Source organism: Leptidea sinapis, chromosome 23 (genome assembly GCF_905404315.1).
Source record: "Leptidea sinapis chromosome 23, ilLepSina1.1, whole genome shotgun sequence".
Taxonomy (NCBI): Eukaryota; Metazoa; Arthropoda; class Insecta; order Lepidoptera; family Pieridae; genus Leptidea; species Leptidea sinapis.
In genome coordinates this window covers 7,567,891-7,584,203 of record NC_066287.1, presented here as the reverse complement: position 1 = coordinate 7,584,203, position 16,313 = coordinate 7,567,891, and the positions used below count along the sequence as shown (strand labels likewise).

The window sequence follows — 16,313 nt, the reverse complement described above, 5'->3', positions numbered from 1 at the left end:
CCGCACTGGCTCCTTTGCACCGGATGCCGGCTAGATTATGGGTACCACAACGGCGCCTATTTCTTCCGTGAAGCAGTAATGTGTAAGCATTACTGTGTTTCGGTATGAAGGGTGCCGTAGCTAGTGAAACTACTGGGCAAATGACACTTGACAACTTATGTCTCAAGGTGACGAGCGCAGTTGTAGTGCCGCTCAGAATCTTTGGATTTTTCAATAATCCTGTGTGGCACTGTGTTCTAATGGGCGGGGAGTATCAATTACCATCAGCTGAACGTCCTGCTCGTCTCGTCTTATTTTCATAAAAAAAGTATGTATCGCAAGAATGAAGATTTTAGCACAACAATTTTCATTTACAAGAACGTGCGATTTTCCCACCACTTACTTTTTGTACGAACCCCGCTTTGGGGCAATTTTAGTTTTAAGTTATTTAATTAAGTACTCTGATGTATAAAATTTTATTTTTAAGTACATCTTATTCTATTTTATTCAGTTAACTATAATAATGGGTTTAAAATGCCTGAAATAAATGACATATTATATTATTATTACCACTGTTAGGTACATATAACATAAGTACATATTTTTGTTTACATCTGAAATTATCATAAGGCGTTGCTTATCAAGATTATTATGTGATATCAAAAATAGAAAGTATAGATTAATGTGTATTTAAGATTGTATAGATCGGTTATGTGGCTGTTTCGCTTACAAGAAAAGTACATTTATTTGACAAAATTATTAAAATAACGAACTGTATTATATAGATTATTGTTTCATAGATAACATAAAATAAAATTGAATGTTGGAACGGATTCAGAATAAGTATATGTGTCAAAATGACCTTTCTGATTTAACAACTTATAGAGCGATATCCTTATCTAAATAATTAAACAACAGATTAGATATTTCGATACAACGTATTCTAAGGATGATCTCAATAAACATTCATTAGTGATTATTGTTTTGTGTGTGATGTGTTATATAATTTAACTTAATTTAATTAATTTAAGTTAAGTATATCTTTGTAATAATAGTTATACGATGGATAAAGCTTCAGGAAGTGAAGTGTCCCTACGAAGTAAATCAGGAAAAGTTGCGAGGTTCGTATCTTGTGTCTACACTTGATTGATAAATAATATAACTTCTTTTAATTTAATAATATATTTCTAAAATAATATTATAAAGAGGAAACATTTGTGTTTTGTATGTATGTTTGTAATGTTTTCACACGAAAACTACTGGACCGATTTCAAAAAATATTTCAACATTAGAAAGCTGCATCTTCACTGAGTAACATAGGCTATATTACATTTTCAAAAAAAAAACAGGATCTCTAATAAAAATGCAATAAGATAACCCAAGGTGTGAAAAAATTAGCCATAAAAATCTATCATCGCGTGCGCTGCGAAATCTATTGAAGATAGAACAAAAAATATTCTACAGTATTATAGAACGTATCAAAAGTGCGTACACCTTCCTTAAAGGCTGGCAACGCTCTTGTGATTCCTCTGGTGTTGCAAGAGAATGTGGGCGGCGGTGATCACTTAACACCAGGTGACCCATACGCTCTTTTGGTCAGGAGGAATAGGAATTCCATAAAAAAAATATCTACAAAAAGTCTACGATATCATATGTCCAACTACAGAAGTCATGCGACTGTAACTGTATTTTTTACATTTTAAGACTTGATTAAAGTGCCGACAATAATCAAACCATATTATTCATACCTCTGTATAAATTCTTATCCCATTGGGCATTGCTAGTCTTAATATATATAAATTACGTGACATGTTGTTTGTCCGCGATGGACTCCTAAACTAATGAACGGATTTTAATGGGGATTACTTCATGGAGTGCAGTTTAGTCCAACTTGAGAGATAGGATAGTTTTTATTTTGATTTGGGACCATAATTATTTTTATTTTCAATATTTGTTTTGTATGGACATATTTTCTATGAGAGAATTTAGTGATGCACGATTTGACAGTTCCACTGTGAAACAATTTGAATATAACAATAGGGAGCATTTATTACGAAATAATTCTTGATGTTTTGAAATATTATTGGCAAATTCCTATAAAACAGTATTTTTTTATTATCTACAGAACAACGTCTGTCGGGTCAACTAGTTATCAGCACGCTGACTCGACAGACGCTGTTTTGTCCATAGAAAAAAAATGATGTAAGTGTTCGGGAATAATGTAGTGAAAAGCAGAAGTAGTATTTGTGTAAACAGTTTTTATAGTACCGCTTTATAATTGCCAATTTTTTAAAGTATTAAAATTGATATGGCGTGCTATCCTCAAGAGATAGACATAACATTGTGTCATCGCAGACTTTTCTGTAGACCTGTATAAGATTCCACCATACATTATTTTATTACATCTCAAAGGGTTTAGACAGCGTTTTCGTTAAAAGCTCCAAGACGGCTTATTTTATTCCGACACCTCCAACAATTAACATTAATGTTTACAAATATGTATAAAAAAACATAAATTATATAATCAAACCTTCCCCAAAATCCCTCCAATTCAGTGTTGAAGACAGCATGAAAATGGGTGCAGTAGTTTTTAAGTTTATCACGAACAGACAGACAGACAGATGCGGCGGAGGAGTTTGTTTTATAATACAAAGTGATAGTGTTAGAGATAAACCCCCTTATTAATAATGGTCCGCTAACTTTAAACAGCCGCTAAGGAGTGTTTTTTCTCATTCTGACTCAGGTCAATAGAAGAAGACAGAGTGAGAATTAGCAATGCTTTAAGTTAGCAGACTATTATGAATAAGGGGGATATAATATACAGCGAGCTATGATATCATAGTTTGAATTTGATTCCCTGGAGCTATGGCAGGTGGTGTGGAACGCAACTAGTGCAGACACGATCTTTAAAGCACATATAAAGCCTAAACACATATCTAAACACAATCGGTCCAACGTCGGACACGGTACGCTCAGGACGGTAATAAGCATTTTCCAATTATAGTGCGCAAAGTTCGATTTTGCGCATGCATTTGCGTTCGCAAAGTACCACTTTCCCACACGTTGACAAGAGCGTGTGGGAATGTAGCTGAGAGTGCGGGAATGTTTGAAAATAATGAAAGTGGTTGAAATGAATAGGAAAAATAGTATACGATACTCGTGCTACACTCGCTTCGCTTGTGCGTGAACGACTACTTTGCGCACTTGTATCGTAATGTACTTATTTTTTTGTGATGGACAATGTGACATACCATCGAATATCGTCCGCTACCACTTACCAGACCGCGTCCGATTGTCCGGGCGAACCATATCCGACCGTATGTTTAGGCAAAAGGTAAAAAGTTTTAAGCTCCGCCCCAGCAAATCAACGGAGGAAATGATGAAATATAATGTATCAGTGGGCTAAGGCTAGTGTAGACGATATTGTGTTCTTGGGTTCCGCTTTTGTGTTATTAAAAGTCATCATGTGACTTATTCTTATAAGATGTTTTTTTTCAATTTTAGTGAATTTTATACAAACAGAAAGAATAATATAATAATATGTTGCAATTGTTACATTCATAAGATAATACAATCTTAGATAAATAATTATAATTAGGTAGACCAGGAGCGTCTATCGTCAATACTTCTTTATCCTCTGAATATTATGTACTTACTTTAACCGTATAGTAGGGTTTTTAAATAAGGGGATAGTTTATATATTTTGTATATTTGAAGGAGTCGAGAGGAGAGAGAGAATGTTATTAAAAATTTTAATAAAGAACGGCACACCGAGATATAAAAATAAGTTTTGTATTTTACCCTATTTAGTCTCGTTTATGGAATAACGATTTTTATTATTGTTAAGATATTATTTAAATATATCTTTATTTGGAATGTAATCATTCCTTCTATTATAAGGTATCCTTATATAATTGAATTTAATAAATGGCTCTAATCGCACTTTTTTGCAAAATAATAGTTTTCCGTTATCAGCTGTTTTTCCACCTGTTTTAATGTTTCCCCATTTAATATTATATATTCCTTGATACTTTTTTTTACATTTGGTTGGAAGAATTCAATGCATTTTGTTTAACTGACGTTAAGTAACAAATTACTTGCCTTGAACCATCTAGATTATGTTTTCCAAGGACAAGTTTCTTTTATATAAATTTTATGATTGTCTCTCAATATGATAAGCTTATTAAGTATCGTTTGCGGAAAGAACAAAATCTCATTCTTTCGAGGCTACAAATGGAAAATCAAATGTAAATGAAGAATAAGAAAGGTACTAGGATTAAACCTTGAGCCATGCCCTTTCGCATTACAGCTCCTGATAAATTATTATTAACACTAGCAGATCATTGATCTGACGCGTGCTTGTAGAAATATAGAAAGTTTGTTCTAAGGTTGCTAGCAAACTGGTATATGGATAGTTTTAATGTAAGTCCTCTTAATTGGGTATTATGACTCATGCTGGATGTTTTGTTGATATCTTTTACATTGTAGTGACAAGTTAACACTTTGAATGTCTCTATCAGATTTCCTCTCTGTCTACGTTGTTGTAGAGTAGACTTCGTTGTTTCAGAAAGATGTTTTTCATATTTTGCATTTCAATGAAATAACTGTTTGTGTCAGCGTTGCACTTTTTCGAGCATTTTGTTGTCCTTTTTTTAATATGGATTCCATATTTGGATCACATGCTCTAAAAGAGCGCGGATATATTTTCGTTATTAATTACTACTTTCTGGATTCAATTTGATAAGTATGACGTATAAGATAAGTAATTTACTTTTTATACCATAATAATTGAGTTAATGGATAAGAAGTCAATGCAATCAAATGCTTTCGAATGATCCCAGAATTTTCCTATTATAGATTTAGTGGGTGAATCTTGCCTGTGTGTCCATAATGCGGCTTAGGTATTGCTTAGGATTAGCTATTTAGCAGTCAATTTTAGTGTTTATGACAAAAAAATAATAAAAAAGATTATTTATTAAAAAAGTTGTGTTACTCCTTAAAATAGTCGAAAGCACTTTTTTAAATTTTTCATTCCATATGCGCGAAGCACGTAGGTATGTTCTACTAGGGCCTTAAAATCAATATATCAACCTTTTTTTCTTATAAAATCGTATATAACATTTATATTGTGCATTTAAATGATATTATAAAAAGCACACCGACAGAAAGATAAATGCTCGTTGAACATAAGTATTTAAAAAAAAAATTATCTATAAAGTAATAAGATTATACATTACTTAACTATAATATGTAAACTACCTTAAAAAAATTACGTATAACATGAGCACTAAGCCTTTAGCTTAATGCCACGATAATGAATAGAGTTTGTGTACCTTGTCCCATGTTGAGGGATGAAGCCAACCTGAAGAATGGGATATATTTTATAAGTAAATTTTAAAAGCTTGTTTTTAATATTGATTCTTATGTAACCACATAGATGGCGCCCAAGTTCTCTCATGAATATAATGACAAGAAGCAATTCCTACAAATCAAATAGAAGTGTATCAGTGCTTGAATCAAACGGGAAGGTAATTATATAAATACTAATATTTCACCATTTGTTTTTCTTAATTGAACTAGTAGCAGTATGTGTGTGCGGTTTTCGTGTGGAGCCCTACTACCGCTGCACCTGTTTCTGCTGAGCAGTAGAGAATGTTTATTGAACGCTTTGTAAGGTCAGCACCGCTCTTGTGATTCCTTTTTTTATGGAAAAGGGTACGAGTAACCCGGTGTTAAGTGATCACCGCTGCTCACATTCTCTCGCAACTGCAGAGGAATCACAGAAACTTTGCCGGCCCTTTGAAATATATGGGCGCTTTTTTGAAGGTTTCATGTTGTATCGTCTTAGAAACACCGGACAAAGAAACTCAATCCACAGCTTCGTTGTACGTGACATTGTAACGCCAGACAGTCCACCTTCGCACGACACGCCACAAGTTAGGATATCATCCCCACCATCTGGATGTGTGGCGGTCCTCCACAGTGCGGTTTTCAAGGAGCTTTCTTCCACGTACTACAAAGCTGTGGAATGAGCTTCCTTGTACGGTGTTTCCAGGACGATACGACATGGGTACCTTCAAAAAAAGTACACCTTCCTTAAAGGCCGGCAACGCTCTTGTGATTCCTCTGGTGTTGCAAGAGAATGTAGGCGGCGGTGATCACTTAACACCAGGTGACCCGTACGCTCATTTGTCCTCCTATTCCATAAAAAAAAAGACATCCATATATACATATAAAACTTTTATGAATAATTTTAGGCGGGAAAATATATAAAAAGGGCAAAATCATTGAACAACGACTGGACGACAATTGTCACGGTGGTACTTATCGAAGCGAAGAATCTACCTCCAGCAGTAGAAGTTGCATCAGCGCAAGGAATTTACTGCAAATTAAGGTAATGAAAATGAATTGAACAGATTCTATTAATAATTAACAGCAGAAGAAATAACAGCAGCAAAATAGGTAAATTATTGGTGACTTCATACTGTATTCTTCAATCGGTATTTAATGCCATAATGTTTATATTTATTTAAAACAAAACATGTATTTACAATACTTATTATGATAACATTAAATTCACCAAGAATACTGGCAGCAGTTCCGTGTTAAATAGCTAGGCTGATCCGTTGACCGAAATAGTTGCGACTTCGATTTCTGTAGCGCGTATATAGTACTTTGTACATTCTCTGCGCCTCCGGGCCCCACGGGCCAAGTGTCTCGACATCAAACGGCATAAAGATGTAAGAGTCACTGAGACCAACATATTTGCGACGTCTGCTGTCTTCGGCAGTCAAAGCAGCAGCCCCAGCACCAACTGACGTAACTTGGACATGAGAAGGAGCCAGAGTGTCGACGCAAGTCGCGTCACACACCAGTGCCCTTCCCCGTGCCCAAGCCACCAGCTTCATTGCATCAGGAAAATTCCGCTGACCACCCCGGTGATCGGACACAGTTACCAAACCTTATAAAAATAATAAATTTCTTTATTGGGGCAACAGAGGCCCATATTTTGTTAGTAACAGGCTTATAAAACTCTGTTAGTATATTAAAATTTCTACGATTTGGTTAATATTATATAATTTATTCTTAATACATAATTAAAACATAGGATAACTTTGAAATCAATCTGAGACAGCGTGTTTTTATCGGACAAGAACTTGAACGGATCGTTTCAGTATTGGCGAATCCAGTTTTCCTGCTATCATATTCAGGATACTGTTTGAGCTCGAACGCAGCCTTGCCAGAACGGATGACGTCCTTTTTCTTATGGCATCCTAGTGACCACAGCTCTGAAGTGCCAAGTGTCTCGACATCAAACGGCACAAAGATGTAAGAGTCACTGAGACCAACATATTTGCGACGTCTGCTGTCTTCGGAAGTCAAAGCAGCAGCCCCAGCACCAACTTAAGTAGCTTACATATGAGAAAATAGCCGGAATGTCGATGCAAGTCGTGTCCCACAGCGTACTCCCCGTGGCCAAGCCACTAGGGTTACATCAGGTCGCATGCCATCAAATTCATATTAAAATATTTTTATTCAAAATAGGTTATAATATCACTTATTGAAAGTCAAAATCTACCACCCACGCCAAAAAGTCTGCCTGAGACCTGAGAAGAACGGGCGCAACAAACTCAGTGGGCTTCTTTTAATTATAAAAAATATGGTTACAATGTAAAATCGTACAATAAACTTAGGCTGTGGGCGGTCGCTCCATTCCCAATCTGTGGTATCATTAAGAAAGTATAAACGACGTTATAGTATAATCTTTACCGCACACACATTTCATAACAATTCTTTTAAATTTCATAATACATTTAAATTGAACATTCTCTGGGATTTCGTTATAAAAGCATATACCACGCCCTAGCCGAGTAGTAGGCATTAATCATTCGGTTCTAACGTAGCTAGTATTTTTAGGTTATTTGTTTATTAAATAATTAATTCATTAGATAGACTCCGCTGTAAATTCTACTACTCAGCACCGGAATAAGGGATCAGCCATATCTAAGGCTGAGATTAGATTATGATTAATCAAAACCAAAAGCAATGATATTACAATATTAATTATGTTCTTTTTTTTTAAAGAGTGAAATTAAGAGTACTGTGAGAGTTTCTTGCGCTGTTTCTTATCTCTCAAAGCCCCATTTGTTTCCAAATCGGTGGTAGAGCTTTTATGAGGAAACATCAGCTGAGACCTTTTTTAGATTTAAGAATTCTAAAACAATATTGTATCGTCGCGCTAAAGCAGGCAAGAAAGTAATTAGTTCGATAAAGACAACTGCAGCTGTGACTAAAACCCTGAGTAAAATAATCAAAACATAGTATTTTTTTCTAAGCAATTCCCCCTCAAAAATTAACCAATCGAAACGATATGTTGGAAACCGAATGTGAGACCCCCCCCCCCCCCCCCAACAAAATATGAGAGCGGTCCTAAAAAAGATATTACCCCTGGAGGGAGCATTCGCATTGCCCCTTGTATTCTGGGGAGGGCACAGTACCGCGCATGTCACAGTACAAACAGGGCAGCAACACCACGGCACCCCGCTCCACGCTTAATGTGGACTTTTGTAACATCAGGGGAATTCTCTCCAATTTAAACGCCGTCCACCACCACCTTGAGACGGCGCAGCCGGCCTTGTGTTTACTTACGGAGACGCACATATCTCAACCTAGTGATACGTCATATTTAACGTACCCCGGGTACAAAATTGAGCATATTTTTTTGCCTATGTCGGGGTTTGTGTGTACGTTAGAGAGGGTATCTGCTGTCGCCGTCTCGGCAATATTGAGGGTAGGGACCTGTCTCCTCTCTGGCTCCGCGTAGATTTAGAGGACCGCGTACGCATCTGTCCGTGTGTCTACAGGTCCCATAGTGTAACGCAGAAACGAAAGAAATTTGATGACGTGCTTGCACTTGCAAATCGTAGTCATGGGTGATTTTAACGGGCACAATGCCGAATGGCTTGGATCTCGTACCACAGACTACGCAGGGCGACCTGTGCATAATTTTGCATTGGCGTATGGTCTGTTCCAATAGGTTGAGTCGCCAACGCGGCTCCCGGATGTGAATACCAACATGCCGTCCTTATTAGATCTTCTGCTGACTACACATCCCGATAGTTACCAGGTCTCCTTCGACGCCCCTCTCGAAACGTCCGACCAATGCCTGGTGAGGAGTTTAGTGCCTATCTGACGCCAATGACGCAGACCACCAGCCGCCGCATTTGGCACTACAAGTCAGCAGATTGTGATAGGATGCGTTCCTTTTTGGCATCCTACCCTTGGGGCAAGGTTTGTTTCCCTTCGAATGATCCTAGTGCCTGCGCCGTTGCAGTAGCCGATGTGATACTGCAGGGCATGGATATTTTTATACCAAGCTCTATAGTACCGGTCGGTGGCAGATCACAGCCCTGGTTCTATGTGTCAGTTAAAGCAGCATCTGACTGCAAAAAACAGGCGTATCGAACTTGGGTTGCGGCGCTGAGCTCAAAGATCCAAACTGCCAAGTTCTAAAGAGGAAATACAACCGTGCCTCCAGATTTTTTAAGCGGCAAATCGCCCGTGCGAAATATAAGCACGTCGTCAAAATCGGGGAGCAGCTTTCCAGTTATCCGACCGGAACACGCAAGTTCTGGTCGTTGGCGAAAGCTGCTCTTGCTAACTTCCCCCAGCCGTCCATGCCGCCGTTGCACATGAGTAATGACACTCTGGCCCATACGGCAAAAGAGAAGCTGATCTCCTGTGCACTCTTTTTGCCTCCACCTCGACTCTTGACGACAGCGGAAAAACACCGCCGACCATCCCGCCGTATCAGAGCTCTATGCCCGAAGTACAGTTCAGTAAGGCGTAGTCCCTGTCTCATGGAAGTCAGCCCTTGTCGATCCGATCCAAACAAAGGAGACAGTTCGGATCCGGCAAACTACAGGCCTATTGCCTCCTATTACCTCCCTGCTCTCCCAAATCATGGAGAGCATAATTAACCGCCAGCTCTTGGTATACATTGAGGGTCACCTGTTGATTAACGACCGGCAGTATGGCTTTCGCCATGGTCAGTTGGCAGGCGATCTTCTGGTATACCTAACACATAGATGGGTGGCGGATATTAAAAGCAAGGGACAAGGCCTGGCAGTAAGCTTGGATATAGCGAAGGCCTTTGTTCGTGTATGGCACAAGGCGCTCCTCTCAAAACTTCCATCATTTGCGCTTCCCAAGAGCTTATGCAAGTGGACCTCCAGCTTCCTCACAGGGTGCAGCATACAGGTCGTTGTCATCGGTTATTGCTCGAATCCCAATCCCGTGAACGCTGGAGTGCCCCAAGGCTGTGTGCTATCTCCCACGCTGTTTCTTCTGCATATCAATGATATATATGATATGTTGGACACCTCCAATATAAATTGCTATGCAGACGACAGTACTGGTGATGCCGTATACAGGGGCTATGCAGGTCACTCTCGGGAAGTCGTCGACCAGTGCCCGTAGAAACTTGTGTCTTCTATCGAGTCCTCTCTCGGGAAGGTCGCGGAATGGGGTAAATTGAACTATGTCCAATTTAACCCCCCATTTGTCGCATCACCGCTCTTCTACAACACTTCCCTTAAAACCTCGCCTAGTATTGGAATACTGGGTCTCGAAATCTCGAGCGATTGCCAATTCCGTGGCCATCTGGAGGGCAAAAACAAATTGGCTTCGAAGAAGCTGGGCGTCATTAGTAGAGCACGGCAATACTTTAAGCTGGCCCACATTCTAGCGCTCTACAAAGCGCAGGTCCGGCCACACATGGAGTATTGCTGTCATCTCTGGTCTGGCGCACCCCAGTATCTGCTCGATCCATTTGACCGCGTGCAACGCAGAGCAGCTCGAATTGTCGGGGACCTAGTGCTCTGTGAACGGCTGGATCACTTGGCGTTGCGTAGAGACGTTGCTTAATTGTGTGCCTTCTACCGCATTTATCACGGGAAGTGTTCCCAAGAGCTGTTTAACCTGATTCCTGCCGCCGAATTATACCTTCGCACGACACGCCTCCGTCGGTCGGTCCTCCACAGTGCAGTTTTCAAGAAGCTTTCTTGCTCGTACTACACATCTGTGGAATGAGTTTACTTGTGCGGTGCTTCCGGGACGATACGACATGGGTACTTTCAAAAAAAGCGCCCATACACCTTCCTTAAAGGCCGGCAACGCTCTTGTGATTCCTCTGGTGTTGCAAGAGATTGAGGGCGGCGGTGATCACTTTACACCAGGTGACCCGTACGCTGGTTTGTCCACCTATTCCATAAAAAAAACTCCTCAATAAGAGACCACGCCACTAGTATTATAGCTTATATTTTGTTGGTAAGATTTCATAATATGATTTATCTTTTGTCACCTTGTTATTGTTTAAATTATATCTTTTTATTATCTTCTGTCTAATTAGGTTGAATAGATATAATTATTTTAATGGCATTGCTTATGAATCATATTACGTAAACAGATTAATTATAGAAATAAGTCGGACGGGTAAGCAAAATTCTTTTCAAATATCTTTTACTTACTAGATTTCCATAAGTCGTTTTATACATGCCATCAGTTCTGAATATCTACCAACTCTTGTTGTACTTATGGTTACTGAAGTATATTTTTTTATAATTACTCCCGTCACCACCTCCATTTGTCATCTTGACACTCTTTTCTGGTTATTCTAATCGTATTAACCTTACAAGGCATACAAGCTATTCTTTTTGTGTTATGACATTGCTACTTTTCAGTAATTCTCCTATCCATTTCTAGGATTTACCATTAAAAAAATATACATTTATTTAGCATTTTAATAAATATAATTTGGAGGACTTCCTTTTAAGTTTGCAAAACCTGTGTTAGGGAAGACCGCTCTTTCCAACGGATAAGAATGCTTACATATTTAACAAGAACATGTTTACTTATACAAACTAATCTTAAGCATAAAATAATCTACTTAAAAATGGTTTCATTATTTACTATTCATTTGAAGATAGTTTAATATTTGCGTGGCTCGCACTAAACTTGTAAACAATATACCTACATAAAAACAATTTTTTTCGTCTCAAGAAAGTGCGTCCACTGTGACTATGAACTAAGGTAATTTGTCGTAACATTTAGATCGACCTTTTCCAACACATTCTATTTTCAATAAGATTTATTATACATATTAGATTTCTTCTTCCTATCCATCTCTGAATTTGTTGTTTCAACCAACACTCTTATTTCTTATTTAATACCATAAGTTCAAACTTCGAATTGTTTATTTAATTCCATAAGTGAGGGATATCACTTTAATATAACAAATTGATTTTAATTGAAAGTGCGACGTCTCATGTCAATTACTAAATATGCAATTATTGGGGTTGACAATATGTAGGTTATCAACTGTAAAGTAGATCCTGTAGATGGAGCCACAACCTGAGGGTAGAACAAGATATACCAAGATCTACGATCGATGCGCCACTCAGGTTGGCTCAGTTGGTAAGAGCGCTCAGACGGAAGCCGAGAGGCACCGGTTCGAGCCCCGCATCGTCTGTAAATTCAGCAATTCGTTATTATATAAATTTGTATACTAACGGATTGCTTAGAATTATATATTATGTTATTAAGATACGATTGTATTATTGTTTCAGATTAGGTGCAGAGTCGTTAAAATCAAAAAGTGTACCAAACACGGAACATCCCAAATGGCGAGAGCAGTTCAAGTTACACTTACAAGATGATAACTACTTGCATCTATCCGTCTGGGAGAGGGGGAAACAAAAACATCCATTAGGCAGGTAGAGAAAATAATAGTTACATGTTCAGATAACTTTATTGAAGTGAAAATTTCTTTAGCTACGTTGGACACTTTTTGGTAGGGGAAAATCTTAAGGGCTCGCGTCACCGACATGCTCAGCGCTGGCGCACGCGATAAGTTAGTAATTTAAAAAATATAAATATATTTTATAGTTAGACACTTTTTGGATGGGTGAAATCTCGTGACTTCGCGTCACCGAAATGCTTATAGCAGTATATCTGTAGCTAGAAATCTGACGTATTGTGCAACATTAGTGCTGTGTATGTATTATAAGAGAAATTGTATGGAGTTAGTGAAAAAAAAAAAACATTATGAATTTCTAATTTTATTACTAAAAGTTCCAAGTTTTATCTTCTATAGGCAGTCTCCTGCAACTGCCAATTTTTTTATTTAATATGGCTTTAGTCACGATTCATTCAGAGGTCTTTCATTAGGGTGAGTTCGTGGTAGCGTCCCGTCTCGCACTACGGATTTGTGATCGTAGTGCGTAGCTCGACAGGGCGGGGAGCGCCGGCTATGATAAGTCGCACGGTAGGAATGAATCTTTTGTGTACACGGGTGCACAAAATGTCCACCATGCAATCATCGGCACCTCTAGTTCTTCTTATTCCGAGATCTTTATATATATCTTTATTCCGATTTAACAACACGGACTTCCAGCATTCTTAGATAAATTATAATTTAGTTATTGACGTACAAAAATAAACAGCTAGACACCCAATCGCCTATTAAAAGGTCGTCAAAAATGTCCGATCGGCGTTGTATATACATATACATTAACTTACACAGATAATCCAAATGGGTTGAGTTTTCTTTACTGTTAATTCCGCTAATATTTGTCTTTAAACAATTCGACACGTGTTTCGCCTCTACTTCAATAAATTTTCTTACACAGACAACATAAGAACATTCATTCAAATTAACACTCTATTTCCTTGCAGTAATGTTCAAAGTCTATTGATCGCTCATATTAAGAAGCTCATTATCTCTTATCATAATAAGATGTATTGTGCTTTAGTAATTGATATGTAATTATATATTTTGAAAAAAATTTAAAAACGTCAAGTTAGATACTTACCTAAAATATGACACTCCATCGTTTTAAAGTACACTGAACACTTTGTCATTGCGTGGCTTTGTATTCAAAGCGCGGTCAAAACTAAAACTATGATTATACTTATGGTAATAATTATGTTCGAAACGTAACAAGCGCCTTTTTTATTTAAAAAAGTTACGTAAGTACTGAAGTCCTACCAGATGTAAAGCTGATACAAACCCACTGAAATCTACACTAAGCCAATCACTCCGCGAGTTAAAGATAGGATATCTCATGCGTCTGTATTGGCACCAGTTAATCCATGTGCTGGTATCCGTTTAACTGCATATTATTTTATACAGATGATAAAGCTCTGTGAATGCGTTGGCGACGCAAAACCTTAACTCGCAAACAAAGTATGAGTCATCGAAAAGGTTACTTCAACTGGATATTTTATCCAGTTTCACCGCGTGCGCAAGAATGCAATAATGCATAATTATTAAATTAATAGTTTCCCACAGTACCTGATCGGTAACACAAAGAAAATGTTCAAAACAAAAGTATTATGTTATTCAAAAGAATTGGTAAAAAAACGTTTGTGTGGTAAAGGTTACTATAACATAAAGCACTTTCTTAATGATAGAATGATGATCGGGAAAGTCAGGCTATTAAATAATAAGTTTAACTGTACAATATTACTTTGTAAACATATATTCTTGATGAAAATAAAAGCCAGCTGTGTTCTTCTCAGTTCTGAGTCATTCGTTTTGGAATGGGTGGTAGTTTTTGACTGTCAATAAGTTATGTCACATCCTATTTTGAATAAAAATATATTTTGAATTTGAATTAAATTATTATATTTATTAAAAACATAACATTATATTTAGATTTACAAGAGCGACATCTCAAGTCAATTTCCTAATATGCAAATATTGGGGTTGAGCAGGTTATCAACTGTAAAGTAGATCCTGTAGATGAAGCCACAACCTGAGAGTTGAACAAAGCAAACAGAATTTTATAACGAGGCGGTACTCGAACGGTTAGCTCAGTTGGTTAGAGCACCGGCACGGAACGCCGGAGGTCGTGGGTTCGAATCCCGCATCGTTAATAAAATTTTGTTTTTCAAATTTTATTTGTGTGTTGACAAATAATTTTAATTTCACAGCTGTGTTATAAACTTGGATAACCTTGAGAAGGAGAGAACGCACGTGATATGGCAGGAGTTGATGGAGAGTGGGAGTATACACTTGTCTATCACGATGTGTACGGTTCGGTCAGTGACGGTTCCAGAGAACTGTATGTGTAACTTAAATAATTACAAGGAAAAATATGTGAGTTAACTGTACACAATATATTCACCGCCTTTTATGACAATAAGGGACGAGACGAGCAGGACGTTCAGCTGATGGTAATTGATACGCCCTGCTCATAACAATGCAGTGACGCTAAGGATTCTTGAATAACCCAAAAAATTTTAAGCGGCACCACAATTTCGCTCGTCACCTTGAGACATCAGATGTTGAGTCTCATTTGCCCAATAATTTCGCTAGCTACGGCGCCGGTTAGAACGAAACACAATTATGCTTACACATTACTGCTTCACGGCAGAAAAAGTGCCGTTGTGGTACCCATAATCTTGCGTAACCATGGCTGTGTACAGGCCCTTAGACGTCTCTCACGACATCTATAGGCCTGGGACTTCCCTATTCTTTCTATGCACAGGATAACAAATTTAAATTTACCGTTGGTTATTTTACCAGTTATCACTATTGATTTATTGAACACATTTATAAAAAAATACAATAAAAACAATGCCAAAAAATTATATCACGAAATTAGAAAACCCTTGAAAATTTCGTTCAATTCACAATTTTATTAATAAATCGCCATGGGACAGAGAAACAATCTCTAATTTTAAGTATTAAAAGGATGGGTGTTTAAATTTTTTGTATAAAGAGAATAATTATAAAAATAATATGTTCATTCCAATCAAGCACATTAATTAGGTGGGAGGAGGCGTTCGAGAAAAATCTCATATGTCACTAAAGGCTCTTCCCCAACCCTCCCGTCGAAAGATTTATCAAATTACTTCATATAATTTATGGATGCTCCCTAATGCTGAAAATCTCAGATCATTTATACGTCTAGATAGACAGTGACAGCTGTGAAAACGTGGAGAACAATTGAGATGGACTGTTAACCTCTATTTTGTGCAATGGACGCACACTTTTATTTATGTAATAGGAGGACAAACGAGCGTACGGGTCACCTGGTGTTAAGTGATCACCGCCGCCCACATTCTCTTGCTACACCAGAGGAATCACAAGAGCGTTGCCGGCCTTTAAGGAAGGTGTACGCGCTTTTTATGAAGGTACTCATGTCGTATCGTCCCGGAAACACCGCACAAGGAAGCTCATCCCACAGCTTAGTAGTACGAGGAAGAAAGCTCCTTGAAAACCGCCCTGTGGAAGACCGCCACACATCCAGATGGTGGGGATGATATCT

At 37.9% G+C, this 16,313-nt stretch overlaps 1 protein-coding gene across 3 annotated transcripts in view; it reads left to right on the top strand.

Annotated features, from left to right (window-relative positions):
* The first annotated feature begins 861 nt into the window (after positions 1–861).
* The window catches only part of LOC126971165 (multiple C2 and transmembrane domain-containing protein-like), a 34,349-nt gene continuing 18,897 nt past the window's right edge, over positions 862–16,313 (top strand). The window contains exons 1-5 of one of the 3 annotated variants that reach the window (XM_050817332.1): positions 862–1,100; positions 5,417–5,507; positions 6,237–6,373; positions 12,606–12,752; positions 14,974–15,139. In XM_050817332.1, the coding sequence (XP_050673289.1) occupies positions 1,042–1,100; positions 5,417–5,507; positions 6,237–6,373; positions 12,606–12,752; positions 14,974–15,139 (600 nt within the window). In that variant the 5' untranslated portion in view covers positions 862–1,041. Of the gene's footprint in view, positions 1,101–5,416; positions 5,508–6,236; positions 6,374–12,605; positions 12,753–14,973; positions 15,140–16,313 lie in introns of those variants that run through there. The other 2 variants (XM_050817331.1, XM_050817333.1) reach the window with 2 other exon arrangements.